Raw genomic sequence first — 19,045 nt, forward strand, 5'->3', positions numbered from 1 at the left:
CTTGACCTACAAGGTTACCATCTTTGGATAAAACTAATTTTCCCCTATTCATTTGTTGCCTAAGGCTCTTTACCAGGGGATGAAATCTTGTGACATTTTCTCCATCATTGTTTGCATAGTAACTGATTAAGCAGGACTTATTTAGGTAACTACATTGTTGATATTTCACAGCTACAACTCCCCTGCCAAGTCTAAAAGACTTTGTATCCACAGGTTTCATGGTCTTCTGACTTTTACAATCTTTTCACTACCACATCTATGACGGACCCTAAGCCTCAGGTAAGCTTGTGTTGCAGATGCACTAACTGTCACTGAGCACCCTGAGCTCACTTATTCTCTGCCCTTTGACCAGAGAATCTGCCTGCTGTGAGGAGCTAGAGAAGTAGGAAAAAGAGGAGGAGGAAGAGGAAGATGTTGTTTATCTAATGAGGGATGAGAGTGACATTTGTAGGTGGGTATAAGATTAACTATTTAGAATACAGTTACAAATTATATGGGTTTAGGAAAATGGAAGTAATAAGTTCTCTCCAAAGATAACACCAAAAGACTTGCTAACATGGAAGGAGGAAAGCTCCTAATGACATGCATAGGCATACAGGAAGCTAAGGAATACTGAGAGCAGGGGAAATGGTCTTCTCCAGGGAAGACTACATTTGATTATCCAACAACAAATAGTAACCTCCCAAAACAAACAAGTAACATTATATAAACTGAACAAGTTGTATTTCTGTATTAGGCACACACACACACACACACACACAGTTAAAAACCACAGAAAAAAAGAAGCCATGAGCTTGAAAGAAAGTAATAGAATTTTTGGGAAGGAGGAAAGGAAAGGGGGAAAGTGTAAATTATAATTTCAAAAAATAAAAATAGACTATGTATATGAGCAAAAATTTCCAAAAAGAACAAATAAAAAGGGCAAGAAGATACTGTCAAAGTGTTCAACATTGCTAATTTGAGATATCATCTTATGCCAGATAGAATAACTAAGATAAATGGAAACAACTGTCAACAAATTCTAGCAAAGATATAAAGAAAAGGGTCAACCCCTGACAGGTTGACTATGTTCCAGCGAATGGCCACACACACAGGAGTATATATGTATAGCACAAACTGGACTTGATTGGTTTAGGGTCACAAGAAGAAGACAAGGAATTCAGTCTATAGGGAAATGGAGTAGACATCTAGGAGGAACTGTGAGAGCATGAATGTAATCAAAACATGTTGTATAACATTTTCAAAGATTCTTAACAGTAACTGACTAACAGATTTAAATTCCAAAATTCTTTACAATATGTTCGTTCATATTAGGGGTGAAAAAATGGGTTCTTGGGTAAAGAAGGGAAAGGCCACAGTCTAAAAGTCCTAGGTCAGAGGAGAAGAGTACAATGTGGATAGAAAAAGTAGGCATGAAACTAGGGTAAAGTTCACTGAGATTGAGTGTAAGTTATTCCATTCCCCTTTGCTCTAGTTTTTGACAGAGCATAGGATTTGGGAGAAAAAGAAAAGACCTTTGGCCCTAGGAGTTGAGAAATAAATCCCTTGTTATTAGAAAAGCAGAGGAGAAGCCTTTGAGAGCATGTCAGCAAATTCTGGGGGAAGCTGCCTTCTAGTCCAATAGGGAAGGTTACAATACCACCATGGACTCTCAATGGTTGTTTTCCTTTGAACAATATGAACAATATCACTTGGACTCTCTGTTATCAGTTTCTTATCACTGAAATAAGGGCAAAGCTACACACAGTCATAGTGTTTGAAGGTAATAACAATATTTATACAGAGCCCATAAAGAGGGAAAAGGAGCACATAAAATCTACTGTTAAAGTTCCCCAAATGAGATCAAGCTGTAGGGAATGTATATGTCTTGGTGTCCAGCAGTTTCTGTTTGAACCACAGGCACCTAAAATATTTGCCCTTAGAAAAGCGCAAGCCCACTTTGCAGCACTGTCAGGTAATCTTATCCCTGCAGCAATAACTCAGGCCACCACTCAAGCTTCTATTGCACAACACTGTCTTGAGGTCCACCCTTCACCCAGCATCCCATGATGAATCCTGCCAGCACCAATAAACCTCCTAAATTTCCACAAAGCATACATGCATCTCTGAGTATCTCAGCTTGCCAAGGCCCTAGGAAACAGCTGAGAGACCCTTCCCCCAATCAAAAGCTCTCAGGGTAATTGGGCAGCCTACCCTGATCAATTCAGTGAGTGAAGTCCCCTATGAAGATCATGTGCAGTCAATGAACAGTATCTGGTCTCCTACCTGAGACTACTATGTATACCTCAGTCCAGGCATGATGCTGAGACTATGATGAGGATTAGCAAAACCCTGAATAAATGGACTCTTGAGTGAATGTGTGCTGTTGACACAAGTGTGACCTTATCAAGGACCCTACATTCAAACCCATGGGAAAACGGTACAGCTTTACTACCTGGTGTGAGGGTGATAGGGATAGCAAAGCTTTATGTAGATGTTGATAGTGTGTGCAGAAAGTGTCCACCATAGCCTTCTCCCCATGGAGAGCCTGAGGAACTCTCCCCCATAGAAACTGCACCTACCATGGTTAACTAACCCTACCCCCTTGATTCATATGCGCAAAAACCCCTCCTCTCTGTGTAAATAAACACAGTGAGCCTGGGGAGAAAAGCTTCAGCCTCTCCATCAGAGACCCCAGTCCACTCAAGCCCAGCTCTTTCTGGATGTCTGTTTTCTTGTATGTATGTGTTTGTCATTCCCTCATTCCCTTGCCACTCCAGTCAGGTCTGTCCTGTACAAGGTTGCCATCAAGAACAGCAAAGCTCGACATGATGACTTTAAGGAAACCTGACAAGATACGGAAGAATACACACTTCTTTAACAACAAAACAAACAAAAAGTATCACTTGAACGAGAAACTCAGAAAAAGAAATACATATCATAAAAGAGAAGCCACAGAGGATTTAATAAATCAACTAAAGATACAGTTGAGTTGCAGTAACAGATTATATCCCACAGAAGGAAGAATCCTGAGTTTAAAGACAGGCTTTTGAGATAACCCAGATATAAAAAAAGAAAAAGAAAAGAAAAAAAAAGGAAAACGAAGAGAAAGAAATAGGGAAAAGGCAAAAACTAAAGTCTATAAGACCAACAAGATACGATTAAGTGAAAAATGATGACATTATAGGAGTTACCAAATGAAAAGAAACCTGTTTCATGAGGGTTGATGGCTGGGTGGTGAGAGGCACTTGCTACCAAGTTTCATCTGGACCAAGACCTGAGTTCCATCTCTAGAACCTACATATTAGGAGAAAACTGAGTCCTGTAAATTGTCCTCTGACCTCCACACATATGCCATTCATGTGGCACAGGCATACAAGTATATCATAGGTAAAAACATAATCAAATAAAGCTGTAGTAGTTTGAATATGCTTGGCCCAGGGAATGGCACTTTTTGGAGGTGTGGCCTTGTTGCAAGAACTGTGCCACTGTGGACATGCTCTTTATGACCCTCATCCTACCTTCCTGGAAGCCAGTGTTCTTCTATTTGCCTTCAGAACAAGATGTTGAACTCTCAGCTCCTCCTGTACTATGCCTGCCCAGATGCTGCCATATTCCCTCCTTGATGATAATGGACTGAACCTATTAAATTTTGTTCTTGTAAGAGTTGCCTTGGTCATGGTATTTGTTCACAGCTGTAAAGCCCTAAATAAGAAAAGCTATTTAGCTAAATAATAGCTGAAAGCTTTCCAGTAGTTATTGAGAAATACATGGGCACCCAAGTAAAGTAAATCAAAGGGCCCCATTTAGATTCAATTGATTTGGTCCTGTTGAAGACACACTATATAAAAGCTCTCACAAGTCCAAGACAAGAAATTCCAAAACCAAGAGAAGTATGCCAAGTCCTATATTAGCAAAGCCTTGGTAAACTAACAGTAGAGTCTACAGCAGAAACTTTTCAAACATGGATTAAACTCTCCAAGTAAAAGAGTTAAGTTGGCTGAATGGATTTTTTTAATGAAATTGAACGGTAGGCTTCTACAGAAAAAAAAAAAAAAATCTCACAAGAAGGTGCTGAGGAATGGAAAGAAACCCATTAGCCCCCCCAAAGCAAAACAAGCACAAGAGCCCTTGGCATCCCCAGGCATGGACTGCCCATGAGACTAACCTACCTAGATGGATAAGAGCAGCAGTGCCTAGATGTTCTCCAGTCTGAATCCACAACCACTCACCATCCATTTGTCATGGACAATTCAAAAGAAACTATTAGATACTGGATCTGCCATGGAAACCCAAGTACCTCACAAAAACAACAAATAAAGCTATGGGGCTTGAGAAAGAGCCAGTTTGTGAGGACCCCAATATCACACAGCACTTCAACAAGATATTTATTTTTATATGACAACCTTGTTTGATGTTTAATAATTTAATAAAACTTTGCAAGAAAAGATTAAAAATAAGTGGATGAATATTTAAGGAAATTATAATTGTTCGGCTTTATTTATGCATGCAGTACCCAGGTGTTGAAATATCACACTGCATCCATAAGTGTAGACAGCAAATAAAATGAAAAGGAAAATAAAAGGGAAACAAGTCAATGTTCTTGACTGGCACAAGGAGAGGAAAGTGGGCACAGGAAGGCACTGGCAGCTGGAAAAAATAAATGTTGTCTCTGATTCCCAAGGTTAATGATTCCTGTTATTTATATTTAACCAACTGAACTTTGAGATCAAGATTGATCAGCCTCACCCATCTCCCTCCCACAGGTAGGCGGGCAATCCTTACAGGATTTAAGCAGGAGGTAGAAAGGATTAGTGAGAGTGAGGACAGCAACAGAGGAGTGGCTGAACTATGAGTGTCTCTGCTCTAAGCCCGACCCGATTTGCAGGCAGCCTCTCTGGATTCCTCCAAGTGGCCTCTGTGATTGGTCTGCTCCTGCTGCTGGTGAAAGCTGTCCAGTTCTACCTGCACAGGAAATGGCTACTCAAGGCTTTCCAGCAGTTCCCATCACCTCCTTTTCACTGGTTCTTTGGGCATAAGGTATGAAGGAAAGGGAAGGATGGGTGGGAGAGCAGGGAACTTGGGTATCTCAGACCAGCCATCAAATTCACAGGGAAAAGCCTGATATATAAAGAATCCAAGTGTCTCATAAGATGCCCAGCTCAGGCTGAGGCATGTCATCCTAACAATAGTGTTACTATCTGGCTGTTGCTCAACTCTATACTGATAGTCTTGCACTTTGAAAGCTTTGGTTGGTCCTACCTAGTCTCCTCCTCTTCTGGCTGAGTATCTTTAATATCTCTACTGTTCTCAAACAACTTTTATGTAGTTCCTTGACAAGTTACTTATGGCTATTCTCTCCCAAGCTCTGGGCTTGCCTGGGAAAGCAGACATCAGAGAGATGGAAACCTTGCCTACAGGAATTCTCGGTGTAACAATGGTGGACATCTTAGAAATTATCAGGCACAGGAAGTATTCACACTGCTGGGAGGATTGAGAGCCTACCCAGACTAGAATTTTCAGGATAGGTGAATTACAAATTGAAATCCCACAATCATGGCACATTAAAAGGAAAGGGTGGGTAGGACCCTCATATGAAAACACAAATGTTAGTATTTCCACAGGGCCATTTAGCTCCTCTTCCTCTTTCCACACACCCTGCAATATAAGCTACTTGGATTTAAGCACAGCATCACTTTCTTGCACACAGGGTTCATCTCAAGAGCCTGGCGCAGGTGTATGAAATTACCCAAAAAGGCAACTGGGAAGGGACAGTACTGACCCATTGCACTATCACCCCAGAAAATAAAGTACAGAGCCAAATAGGAGGATACATGGAAAGGTGCACAACAAAGGATTGTGCAATAGAAAGACATAGGTGTTCTGTGCCGATCTGAGGATCTGACACTGTGATTCATCTGAGGAACACAGGTCCATCCAATAGGACTCTCAAATCCAGCTCAGGACCCGTACACATATAGCAAAGCTATGAGTGATAGCACACATACTTCATCGAACTGCCCCACCTTCCTGGCAACTTCAGAAAAAAACAGAGCTATGTTCCTGTTCTTGCTCTACACTTGTCTCCAGTCCAAAAACTAAACAAGAGTTCTACTACCTTACCATTCCTTCATCAGCAGTTCAAAGGCGAACAAGAACTACAGGAAATTGTGTCATGCATAGAGAACTTCCCAAGTGCCTTTCCTTGCTGGTTCTGGGGGAGCAACGCCTACTTAACTGTCTATGACCCTGACTACATGAAAGTGATTCTGGGGCGATCAGGTGAGCATGACATGCTGTTGTGAAGAGATAAGCACTTTCCTCTTTGTTACTTGCCCTGTCAAATTCTGGTAGAGTATGACCCTACACACTCTACCATTCTCTCAGGCTACAACCTAGCATGTGGCCAACAACACACAGTACTGAAAACCAAATCCCTTAGCCTAATGTCTTTATCTTTCTTTGTTATTTAATCAAAGTAAGATGGTAAGTATTGCTAATTGTTCCAGGTTTGAAATCTCTAATTGTTTCCTGCCAGGACTCATAGGATAACTAAGCCACCACACACATACAGACACACACACACACACACACACACACACACAAATCCTCCCTTCCTAAGCCTGACTGTAGGACAGAGCTTGAGGGTGTTATGAGAAAATGGACAGTGACATTAGACAGTTTACCAACGGACAGTTTCTATGGGTATCATAGAAACCCATGGCTTCAACCACAGTTACCTTGGGGCTGCCTTATTTATCCCTTTTCTTGTTAAATCATTGTTTCCCTTTCAGATCCAAAGGCTAATGGTATCTACAGATTGCTAGCTCCTTGGATTGGTATGTATGTCGAAATTTGGAATGTGGTCTACTCCTAATTAGATTTTTCAAGTGTTGTGTCTCTGGTTCACAGAGAATGAAATGTGACAGACTACCACTGTCATGGTCTACCCCCAAAGATCTACTTCTGACCCTTCACTTCTCTAAACAGTCCTATATGAACATCAGTTTGATCAACCTTCCTCTTTGGCAATTTTTATGCCACAGCTGTCATAATCATAGCATGTGACACTAGCTGGGAAATTCACGTTCTGGGCTGTACTGTTCTTCAGAGTTGTCTCTACCAGTTCCACTACGTAGCTCCTTGACCCAAATTATCTAATTGTCTCTCTGATTTGTTTTTTGGTTTTATGGTTTTTGGTTTTATGGTTTTTTTAGGTTTTTTTGGTTTTTCAAGAAGGGTTTCTCTGTAGAGCGCTGGGTATCCTAGAACTCACTCTGTCGACCAGGATCGCCCTGAACTCAGAAATCCATGTGCCTCTGCCTCCCAAGTGCTGGGATAAAGGCATGTGCCACCACTGCCCGACTGGTCTCTCTGGCTTGATCCCACATATACACACACCTCTCTCTGGCCCAGGGTATGGTTTACTCTTGTTGAATGGACAGCCATGGTTCCAGCACCGGAGGATGCTAACCCCAGCCTTCCACTATGACATTCTGAAACCCTATGTGAAAAACATGGCTGACTCCATTCGATTGATGCTAGTGAGTTCATTTCACTTAATTCTCCTCTACTCCCCTCAGCTCTGCTGTCCTTTCTACATCAGCTGCTTCTTCTGCTACTACTACTCCCACAGCTGCCAGAGCTGCTGCTGCTTCTCCTCCTAATCCTCCTACTCCTCCTCCTTCTTTCTTTTCTTCTTACTGCTTAAATTCTCCTCTCTCTTTCTCTCTCAATCTCTCTCTTCACCTACTCAGTGTATACATCAACAAGCTTCATATATGTATATATATTCTACTGTGAATACAGGTTATTCAAATATAGTTGGAAAAGAAAATTTCCAGGTAGTAGGATATGGTCATACTTGCTCATTGCCCAAGGCAAAGAGCATCAGGGTGCTCTTCTGCCTCTTCAAATCTTGAACTTCAGAGACTTCTCAGGATAATACTTAGTTGTGGTTTCCCTTGGGTCTCAGTGCTTCTTTCTGCACATACTTGAGTGACTCATCAGGGAGACTCCAGATCCACATTGTCATAACCAAACCTACCATACCAAAACTTTTAACAGCACTCTGGATTAAGATTGTTTTAGTTAATTGAAGCTAGCTTGCAGTTCAAAAAGTTAGTCCATTACCATCACAGTAGAAAGCAAGGTAGAACATAGGCATACATGATATGCTGGAGAGGTAGCTGAGAATTCTACATCCTGATCCAAAGGCAGCAGAAAGAGCGTGAGACATTAGGTGTGCCTTGAGCATCTGAGTTCTCAAAGCCTACCTCCAATGACCACTTCCTCCAACAAAGCCACACATACTTTAACAAGGCCACACCTCCTAATGGAACATAGGGGACCATTTTCATTCAAACTACCAACCATATTCCACTCCCTGAATCCCCCCACCCCGCCCCATAGGCTTGTAGTCATATCCTAATGCAGGAATATATTCAGTCCAATTTCAAAATTCCCCATAGTCTATCATAGCACTGTTCCAAAGTCCAAAGTCTAAGAGACTCATGCAGTCTAACTTTAATCGCCTGTAAAATCAAAATGAAAAGGCATATCACATACTCCTGACATGTATAGGATATACTTTACAATTTCAAACAAGAGAAAAGGGAACATGGTAAAGAAATACTGAACCAGAGGAAGACTGAAAACAAGTTGTTAAAATCCAATATCTGCATTTGAATATCTTATGTCAAAGTGATCTTGAAATCTCCAACTTCATTCAGTGTTGTTGGCTTGTTCAACTCCCTGTTAGCAGCCCTGCTCAGCAGATAGCCCACAGCTCTAACATCTCCACAATCTTGGGGTTCTAAGGCAGTTGAGGCTTCACCTTCACAGATTCACACAATAGCCTCTTTAGTTCTCTATATAAGGACACACACAACATATGCCGGGCCTCAGCAGCTTTCGTTAGTTATAGAGGGAAATTCCATAAACACTTTCTTCTTTCCTTGACTCTAAAGACAGAACCATGTGGCCATACTGCTAAGTTCTAATGCTTGATAGGCCTGGTCATGGGCCCCTCATTCAATTACATTTTCACCAGCTGGTTTTGATGGTTTCCTTTACTGCCTAAGCTTGGCTGTCCTAAAACTCAATCTGTATACCAGGCTGGTCTCAAACTTAGACATTCATCAACCTCTGCATTCTGAATTCTTGGATCAAAGGTATGCACCTCCAGACCTGGCCCTAGGCTTTTCTTTAATTCTTTTCACCTTTCTTTAATGTCTTTTTACAAAATGAAAGTTTATCTGGGTGAGGTTCGGGTGTGAGGTCGCCACTTCTTTTTCCACTTAGCATCAAGCTTTCTTTAATCTGTTTATCCCCTTCAACACAGGCTTTAGCTACATTTCAACTTTCTGGTGCCTCCTTTCTCCTCAAAGTATACATTTTGTATTTTTTTTTCTTGCTCAGTTTGCTCCTTTTCATTATAGATCTACATAAGGGTGAATACTAATAACCATATGACAGAATTCATACTAAGCTATTTTAAGATATCCTTTACCAATTACCAATGCGATTAATCCAAAACTCTTCACTTTAGCCTTAGGCAGACTTTTTGAACAAAGGGAAAAAAGCAGCCACATTCTTTGTCAAAATATCACAATAACAGTCCCAAGTCCCTATACTAAAATTCTTCTCCTCTGAAACCTCTTGAGCCAGGACCCCACAATTCAAATATTTCTCAGCACCACTGTCCTTCTACTAGAATATGACACATTAAACCCCACTTAAAGCATTCAACTGCTTTCAAATTTCCAAAGAAAATATTACTCCAAACAAAGCATGGTCAGGTCTATCATAGCAATACCCTACTCCTGGTACCAACTTCTGTCTTAATTGGGGTCACATTGCTGTGAAGAGATACCAGAAAACATTTAATTGGGGTCAGCTTACAGTCTAGAGTTTTAGTCCATTGTCATCATGGGAAGCATGGTGGCACACAGGCATACATGATGCCAGAGTGGTAGCTGAGAGTTCTACATCAGATCCAAAAGCAGCAGGAAAAGAGTGAAACACTGGGCATAACTTGAGCATCTGAGAACACAAAGCCTGCCCCTCAGAGACCACCTCCTCCAACAAGACCACAACTACTCCAACAAGTCCACACCTCCTAATAGTGCCACTCCCTTTGGTCCTATGGAGGCTATTTTCATTCAAACAACCACAATTAGTCAATTGTTATCAGCAAGCTTTTGAAGAATACATAGTAACTGGAAATGCTATCCTGGCTCCTTGGGATTTTTATGTTCTATACATAGAAGTCCTACCATTATCTCAGGCTGAGTTCTGCTTTCCATACACTGATGTATCAGCTTTTTTGTTCCCTAAAAACATCTTTGTTTATCAGATAAGACATCTTAAATTGTAAACATGTAAAACTTGCTTCCTTTCTTATGAGTTTCTATATTTAATTTTGAAGAAATTTACAAAAATATAAGTGTCCTTTCACAGAGATTTGTTTTGCAATCTGTAAAATATCTGTTATCTAAGTTGAAGGACTTAGAACACAACATCTTAAAATATAGGGAAAGAATTCAGTCAATTGAACACATGTCTTCTGGAGAAATTAAGTCAATGTTTCTCTCCCACTGCAGGACAAATGGGAACGGCTGGCAAGTCAGGAATCCTCAATAGAGATTTTTCAACACATCTCCTTAATGACCCTAGACACTGTCATGAAGTGTGCCTTCAGCCACAAGGGCAGTGTTCAGGTGGATGGGTGAGTGACAAGCCTTGAACTTCAGGGCCTTTGTCTTACCAACTGATATGGACTTCTCTGTGATGCATGTGGGACATCTAGGATACTCAATAAAGAGTATTACCCCAGGCTCCATTCAATCTCTAACAAAATCCAATCTTAACTCAAACATAGACCACTGATCCCTAGCTGGGGAGAATGCCTAGACACTCATGCCACCTTTTACTGACTTGAAAATTACAAGGGCCGCAAACTTTATATGCCCCAGTACAGGGGAAGGCCAGGGACAAAAAGTGGGAGTGGGTGGGTAGGGGAGTGGGGGGAGGGTATGAGGGACTTTTGGGATAGCATTGGAAATGTAAATGAGGAAAATACCTAATTAAAAAAATTGCACCCTAAAAAAAAAGAAAAAATTACAAGGGTTATAAGACACAGTGTGTTCCTCAATGTTGTCTGTTCCTACCATATAGAAATCTCCCAGAGTCCATTCTATCTGCAAGTTAAATCTCTCTACAGTCAAATCTGTTCTTTATCTTCTTTTTCAGAAATTACAAGACTTACCTCCAGGCCATTGGGGACTTGCATAACCTATTTCACTCCCGTGTGAGGAATATCTTTCATCAGAATGATACCATCTACAGACTTTCTTCCAATGGCCACTTGGCCAAACAAGCTTGTCAACTTGCCCATGATCACACAGGTTCTGTTTGCACATTCTGTCTCCCTCATTTCCTAGGATCAGCTCAAAGGGATTATTGATGATTTCTGAGGCACATCCAGACCCTTCAGTGCACTCCCCTTTAGGACCTGGATCACATATATGCTTGATACTTTTGCACTGACAGTGTTGGGAGTTGGAACATCAGAATTCTAGGTACTCCATGAGTGTCATCATATTGATAATGTGTAGTGAGACTTTACCCAGCAAGTAAAGCAGAGCTGCCATTGCCCATGGTGCTAAAAAAGGTCTGACCTACATCAATGTCATCAGTCCTCTAATACTGCCCACTCCTTTTTCGCTGACCTATATAGAGCACATAGCTTCAGGCAAGGAGACACATGAAGCTACATGGGACTACTATAGCTCTCAGTCTGTGTGATAATTGATGTTCTGGAATAGATGGAGTGATCAAGCTGAGAAAGGATCAGCTGCAAAATGAGGGAGAGCTAGAAAATATCAAGAAGAAGAGACGTTTGGATTTTCTGGATATCCTCTTATTTGCCAGAGTGAGTATATTCAGCAAAATCCTGAGAGTCTTCCTGGGAACACACAAGAAACAAGCATAGCTCTGACAATGCCTGTTGCTTCCCTGAGATGGAGAATGGGGACAGCATGTCTGACAAGGACCTCCGTGCTGAGGTGGACACATTCATGTTTGAGGGCCATGACACCACAGCCAGTGGAGTCTCCTGGATCTTCTATGCTCTGGCCACACACCCTGAGCACCAACAGAGATGCAGAGAGGAAGTTCAGAGCCTTCTGGGGGATGGATCCTCTATCACCTGGTAAGAGTTCAAGAAGTAGAAATGCCCTTATTCTTTGGGTAGGAAGAAGCCCCTGGTCTCCAGTCTACCTGACCTTAAGGATGGACTTTATTTCAGGGATCACCTAGACCAGATTCCTTATACCACAATGTGCATCAAGGAGGCCCTAAGGCTCTACCCACCTGTCCCAGGCATTGTCAGAGAACTCAGTACATCTGTCACCTTCCCTGATGGACGCTCTTTACCCAAAGGTATGAATTTCCCAAGCCCTTCATTCCAGAAATAATGGATGGTCAGTAGTCTATGTCCTTCACCAGTTCTGAATCTCTGAGTGCCTGCTTCCTTTTCAGTAAATAAATGCTTCTTACTTATAAAGTACAATAATATCCTTAAATTACCTACTGTACAGTTAAATGATCTCCCTTTCGGCTGCTTTGCATGAATAACATTGCAAGCATCTCTTCTTGTATCCGCAAATATTCATTCTTCATTTGAATCTATGGTCTCACCATGGTGCATCCTTTCTAATTTGGGAACAGTGACATTCTTCAATTTTTATACTCGAGACTCAATTCCAGATGCCAACACCATATAATTCAAGGCTACACTTATTCTTCAGATGTCCTCACTGTCACATGTGGGTTTTCATGTTGGGGCTGAAAACACAGGCATATGTTTGTACATACATTTGGGAACCAGAGGTTCAACGTTAGTTTTCATTCCACAAGCACTGTCCAGGAATCTTGCACAGGCCTGCAAGTCACCTATTAGGATAGGTTGGCCAGTGAGTTGAAGGAACCTGCCTATCCCCACATCACCATCATGGGGATAATGAGCATGTGCCACCACACAAAGCATTTTTTTAATTAGATATTTTCTTTATTTACATTTCAAATGTTATTCCATTTCCTAGTTTACACTCCAAAAATCCCCTCTCCCTTTCCCCATCCCGCTGCTCCCGAACCCACCCACTCCCATTCCTGGTACTGACATTCCTCTATACTGGGGCATAGAGCCTTCATAGGACCTAGAGCCTCTCCTTTTATTGATGACTGACTAGGCCACCATCTGCTACATATATAGCTAGAGATACAAGTTGCACCATGTGTTTTCTTTGATTGGTGGTATAGTTCCAAGGAGCTCTGGGGTACTGGTTAGTTCATATTGATGTTCCTCCTATGGGGCTTCAGTCCCTTTCAGCTCCCTAGGTATTTCTCTGGCTCCTTTATTGGGGAATTTGCTCTCCATCCAATGGATGACTGTGAGCATCCATTTCTGTATTTGCCTGGCACTGGCAGAGCCTCGCAGGAGACAGCTATATCAGATTCCTCTCAGCAGGCTCTTGTTGGCATCTGCCTAGGGATTGGATTTGGTAGTTGTTTATGTGGTGGAACCCCAAGTGGGGAAGTCCCTGGATGATTGATCCTTCAGGATCTGCTCTGAACTTTGTCTCTGTAACTCCTTCCATGGGTATTTTGTTCCCCATTCTAAGAAGGAACAAAGTATCCACACTTTGGTCTTCCTACTTCTTGACATTCATGCAAAAACAGCTTTTTTATATGGGTTCTGCATATCGAGCTTAGGTCTTTCTCTCAATCCCCAATAGTCACATATTTTTATCATCCTCAACATTTGATATAATATGTAGACTTTTTTATAAAGAACTACTATTTATATAGAGACGAGTAAATACAATGTGACTCTAGACTCTTGCCGAATTCAAATTATTGGTTACTCTCCATAACCTGATGGTTTGATGTCACCAAACACAGAAAATGACCTGATGCCCAACTAGCAACCCTAATTCTTTACCCAAATAGTGAATACATGTTTTTGTAAAAGCTTATTTCACTAATAGTTTTACATTATACATGCATAGAACACACACACAAACACACACACACACAAAGAGCAGGAGGGACTTTTTCAAATAAAAAGAGCAAATAAGACGAATTTAAACAAAATAGACTGAGTTTTTTTCTTGCAGAACTCCTTGGAATCTTCAATTTGTCTATCTGGATGTCTGTGAAGGAAAGAATGAAGGAGTTTCCTCACTCCCTGATGACTGACTTCTTTGTCTCTAGCATATGATAGAAGTGGAACCCCACAGCTGTTTTCTGCTGACCTTTTGCAGTGGTGTAGTATTTGTTCCCTGCCAAACACATACAGCTATTTAAGTTCCAGAGTCACACATTAATGGAGTGGGGAGGGTGAAAGCTTTTGTTAATTTATGTTGATCTTGGTGGTGCTGTAAATTTTACAGAAAGATTCTTGTTTGCTAAGCATGTGCTCTATGACTGACCTACTTATCTCAACTTGAGATGGATAAACTTAGCTTGACTATGTTTAGAGGTAGATCCACTAGGTAGTGGATAGATTAGATTAGGGTTTGTCCCACATGTTCTATATAATGGCTTTAGAAAGAGAAAGAGACCTTGAAGAGATATATACCTGTCCTCACCACGATAATATGCAACCAAGGAGAGGGAACTGTTTGAACTTTCAACTCCAAATCTGTGAGATAAATAAGCTTCTTTTCTTTACAAAGTTGTGTGTGTGTGTGTGTGTGTGTGTGTGTGTGTGTGTGTGTGTGTGTAAATTCTTATCAAAGAAACCTTTGAATATGTTATTTTTACTTTATCTCTACTATTCACTAGGGTGTACAAGATAAAGAATCAGATAGGGTCTAGGAAGATGTGTTTCTTTTATGAGACAAAGTAAGTGAAAGAGATCAATGAATCCCATGTGAGTCATATGTGATCCTGTCTCTGAGAAGCACTAGGGTTGACAGCAAAGATAAACTGATCAGAATATACAAGACTCCTGCAATGTCAGGAAAGTAACCCTTGTCTCAGCTCATCATGTCAAAACCCTAGGACTGCCATATCCTGCTTTGGTGATATGTAACCCCTCCCTGAAACTTTAGTAACTTACATGAAAAACCAGACTAAATCAACTCAAGGTCAGTATTTAATATATATCTTTAGTGGAAATTCTTCATCAAATTTAGGTTCTAATGTCATTTATTCCCAAAACTCAGTTTCATCTTTCTTGCCTCTCTCTCTTACACTCCAATTTTTTATATTACTCACTTGTGCCTCAATTTCTTTACCAACTCATGCACATGTGCAGAAAGTGATGTTCTATAGCACCCAAGTATCTTGTGCAGGCATATCATCCCTTGCTATCTCAGGAACCAAGGAATTACCCCTGGGTGTAACCCATCTTCTCTCATATTCGTATCTGCCCCTACAGGTGTGCAGGTCACACTCTCCATTTATGGTCTCCACCACAACCCGAAGGTGTGGCCAAACCCAGAGGTAGGAGACCCCCAAGGAGGGCAGAGAAGTTGGTCTCAAGACCAATAAATACCTCCTATTGTTCCCACCTCTGGGCATATTGTCCCCTTGTGGGTTGCAATTGACCTCTACCTGTTCTGACTGAGGAGCTGTCTCCCTGCAGGTGTTTGATCCTTCCAGGTTTGCACCAGACTCTCCCCGACACAGCCACTCATTCCTGCCCTTCTCAGGAGGAGCCAGGTGAGATCCTGTGTATGCTGATGGAATATACTGTGGAGAATATTTGCAGTATACCTTGTTTTTGGTCTCCTGCATATATGACATCTCCAAGTATATCCTGATTGGTGGCTATGGAAGAGGGAGGAGCTTCTTGAGGATGTGTCTGTGCACTAAAGGAGGGTAGCACTTCAGGACACACTATGAAGACATTAATCCATTGGTCAAACAAACTTATGTCAGTGGATGCCACACACTTGCATGTGTTCTGATATTATCCCCACCTTAAAGGCAGTACTTTACATTGATTGATTGTTTGTTTGTTTCTTTGTTTGTTTGTTTGTTTTTTAAGTGATTTTAACTTTAGGTGTCCAGCTTGTCAAATTTTAGGGCTCTTAAAAAGCTTGTCTTTTCCACACCTAGACCTGGGCCATCACCATTCCTGGGTAATTATTTATTCTGGAATCATTGTGCAAGTAATTCATTTGCTTGCATGTCTGCCTGCCAATGACATGCAAGCAACTGTCCAATGAGATACGTGAAGTGTTACAGTGGGTCATTTGAAGTAAGGTTCATACCAGGATATGCTGATCCCACCTTTGCACTCTTTCCCAACACAGTTCTTGAATCAAAGTTAATGCTCACATCTCTCTTGCTGTTGCACATAGGCCAAAACTTGGCAGAAAATGTATAGTCTTCAAATTTACACTTAGAGGATATGTAGTCTAACTTCAGACAAAAGGCATTAAAAAGGAGGAGAGTAGTCTGCTTTTAAGTAAATCCTCTGTTTTACATATAACATAGAATTTTTTGAGGTTTCTAGTGAGTGAAATAAAACACACTCTTGAAATAGCTACTGAATTGGACAAAGACTTTCTGATGGCTTCTAGGTAAATTGTCCCTTGGGACCCGACTCACTGTAAACTTTCAAATGTGGTACAGAAGAAGGGTCTCATGGATTCATAAAGTGGCAAATCAGCTTTCACAGAACAGGCTATAAGTAAATTGTTCTTTCATGCACGGGCTATGCACACACACTTGATGTACTTCAGGATTGAATGATCTGCTCGCCACTCACTGCAAGCCATGTCTCTGCCACTAGAAGCCAAGATTGTATTGGCCAACTCAGATTAAGTTGGAATGAACCATGCTGCTGCTGGTGCTTTCTAAGACAGAGTCTCAGGCTTGTCTGGAGCTCATGGTCTCTCTCCCTCTACTTCCCAACTACTGGAATTCAGTCACAGGCTCCCCCAGCTTGCTTTGCTCAGAAGTTTTCAAATTTTTATTGTATTTCACTCTATTTTTTTCATTCCTTAAATTTAAATAAATTAAATATTAAGAACCAAGGAAAATAATTATTTTAAATGTAAAATAAAGTTTAAACCACTCCTATGTGTCGGGTGCTTTGCTACATAAAAACATAGGAATAGTGATACTATCCCTTCCTGCCTCTAAGAGTTCAAAACTGTCATCTACAAAGACAAATATATCTGTAATTAAAATATATTCACCCTCCATTCTTTCACTTGCCCACTTAGCAGTTTGCAGAACATTCCATGTTCCTGCCATCATCCCATGCCCTGATTGTGGCATGCCCTTGTATATGGCACAGATGGTACCATAGGTACTTAGAAGAACAGGAACAATCATCAAAAAAATAAGAGCCAGCTGCCCATTGACCTGAGCTTTGGAAATATGAAGCCTAGGGGTGGGGTGGGGGAGTGGAGGTGGGAGAGACATGTTCAAACACCTCAACAGCTTGATCTTAAGTAGGAAGTGGGATAGGCAGGAAAGAGATGAGAGCAGCAGCCAGAAGAGGATATAGCTGCAGTTAGGCATTTGTTGTTTTGCTTTGGATTGTTTAATTTTCTTTTTACTTATTCACTTTATATCCCACTCACTGACTCCCTTCCAGTGACCCCTCGTATAATCTTCCCCTTTCCCCCTTGCCCCTTCCCCTCACCTCTGTGTAGGTAGGGGTCCCCCTGAGTATCCCCCCTCAACTCTAGCACTTCAAATCTCTCTGAAACTAGGCACTTCCTCTCTCATTCAAGCCAGACAAATCAGCCCAGCTAGAAGAACACATCTCACATAGAGGCAACAGGGAAGCTCAACAAGAAGGAAGGCCCAAATAACAGAGCTCAAATTTTACTTAGAAGAGGGAATAAAATAGTCATAAGAAGCAAATGGAGGGAGGGAACTGGGTGGGAGTATGGGGAAGGGAAAAGAGGTTCATGATCAGGTGTGGGGAAGGACTAGCCATCAGGAAAGATGGCTAGTTGAACATGAAAATGAATGGATATTTGCAACTGACTTGGGTGGGGAGGTAGGAGCATCTCCAGGATGACACAGAGAACTGGGATAATGGGAAGAGCCTAAGAATCAATGGGAATGACCTTATCTGTGACTCACTACACTGGGGATATGTAACCTGAAGAGGCAACTAGGCACTGAACACAGCCTTACATGGTGGAGGTATAGAAGGTCAGCATGGAAGGAGTATCAGGGAGAGCAAATAAGTCCAGGAAATAAAACTGAAGAAGGAATGGTGAACATTTCTGAAGCAGAATTAGAAGGCTATAGATGCTGATGGATTAAAGGGGTGGGATACCCTAAGTAGGAGGCAGATGGGGTAGCCACTTGAAGATCCTCAACACAGTCTTCCTGTAGGAACTTTTCTACTGATAATCTGATTCCACTCTGTGGAAGCTACGTGAGAGATCTCACTGAATGGAGTAAGCTAAGCAATGATTAACATATTAAATTATCTATAAGTTTGACCTATAGTCCTTAAAATACTAGCCTAACAGATTTCATACCACTAAAAGAAGTAGGGTCAAAGTGGCCTTGAAAAATGTTGAGGCTATGTCAAAAATTCAGGAGAGCCAAGACCTAGGGTGAAAGTATGTATGACCTGTAGTTACAGCTGTTAGACTGTAGGCCCTGAATGTTGTTCTGGGCTGTTTCAAGGGTCAGCCCTTAAAAGAGGTGAGAGGCTAATGAGTTGTATTGTACCTTTCTGACCCAGGAACTGCATTGGGAAACAATTTGCTATGAGTGAGCTGAAGGTGATTGTGGCCCTGACACTGCTCCGCTTCGAGCTACTGCCAGATCCTACCAGGGTTCCCGAGCCCTTAGCACGAATTGTGCTAAAGTCCAAAAATGGGATCTACCTACATCTCAAGAAGCTCCACTGATTCTGGTAAGAACAAGGACAGACTCTATAAACATGCTGCCTGACATCTTGATCTCTCACTCTCTCTGCTCATCTTTCTTCACACCTATTTGTTCCCTGCCTCCTGTGCTCTCTCTCTCTCTCTCTCTCTCTCTCTCTCTCTCTCTCTCTCTCTCTCTCTCT

At 41.5% G+C, this 19,045-nt stretch overlaps 1 protein-coding gene across 3 annotated transcripts; it reads left to right on the forward strand.

Annotated features, from left to right (window-relative positions):
* The first annotated feature begins 4,788 nt into the window (after window positions 1–4,788).
* LOC110292084 (cytochrome P450 4A10) lies at window positions 4,789–18,977 on the forward strand. Of its 3 annotated transcripts, none has more exons than XM_021159204.2 (12): window positions 4,789–5,019; window positions 6,120–6,261; window positions 6,774–6,818; window positions 7,396–7,523; window positions 10,584–10,708; window positions 11,233–11,387; window positions 11,808–11,914; window positions 12,003–12,193; window positions 12,290–12,423; window positions 15,428–15,492; window positions 15,635–15,711; window positions 18,716–18,977. In XM_021159204.2, exons 1-12 carry the CDS (start codon window positions 4,831–4,833, stop codon window positions 18,882–18,884), a joined length of 1,527 nt encoding a protein of 508 aa, XP_021014863.1. In that variant the 5' UTR covers window positions 4,789–4,830; the 3' UTR covers window positions 18,885–18,977. The 3 variants fall into 3 exon arrangements, with proteins under 3 accessions (XP_021014863.1, XP_021014862.1, XP_029332102.1); XM_021159203.2 differs by having other exon boundaries at window positions 6,117–6,261; window positions 18,716–18,976; XM_029476242.1 differs by lacking the exons at window positions 15,428–15,492; window positions 15,635–15,711; window positions 18,716–18,977 and adding an exon at window positions 14,160–15,421 and having other exon boundaries at window positions 6,117–6,261.
* The last annotated feature ends 68 nt before the right edge of the window (window positions 18,978–19,045 follow it).

This window comes from Mus caroli, chromosome 4 (genome assembly GCF_900094665.2).
Source record: "Mus caroli chromosome 4, CAROLI_EIJ_v1.1, whole genome shotgun sequence".
Taxonomy (NCBI): Eukaryota; Metazoa; Chordata; class Mammalia; order Rodentia; family Muridae; genus Mus; species Mus caroli.

Excerpts from the sequence above, each read along its gene's own strand:
- LOC110292084 (XM_021159203.2), top strand. The coding sequence starts at position 4,831 with ATGAGTGTCTCTGCTCTAAGCCCGACCCGATTTGCAGGCAGCCTCTCT. Across the intron at positions 7,524-10,583 it reads ACTCCATTCGATTGATGCTA|GACAAATGGGAACGGCTGGC; the intron begins GTGAGTTCATTT and ends CTCCCACTGCAG. Across the intron at positions 12,424-15,427 it reads TGGACGCTCTTTACCCAAAG|GTGTGCAGGTCACACTCTCC; the intron begins GTATGAATTTCC and ends CTGCCCCTACAG.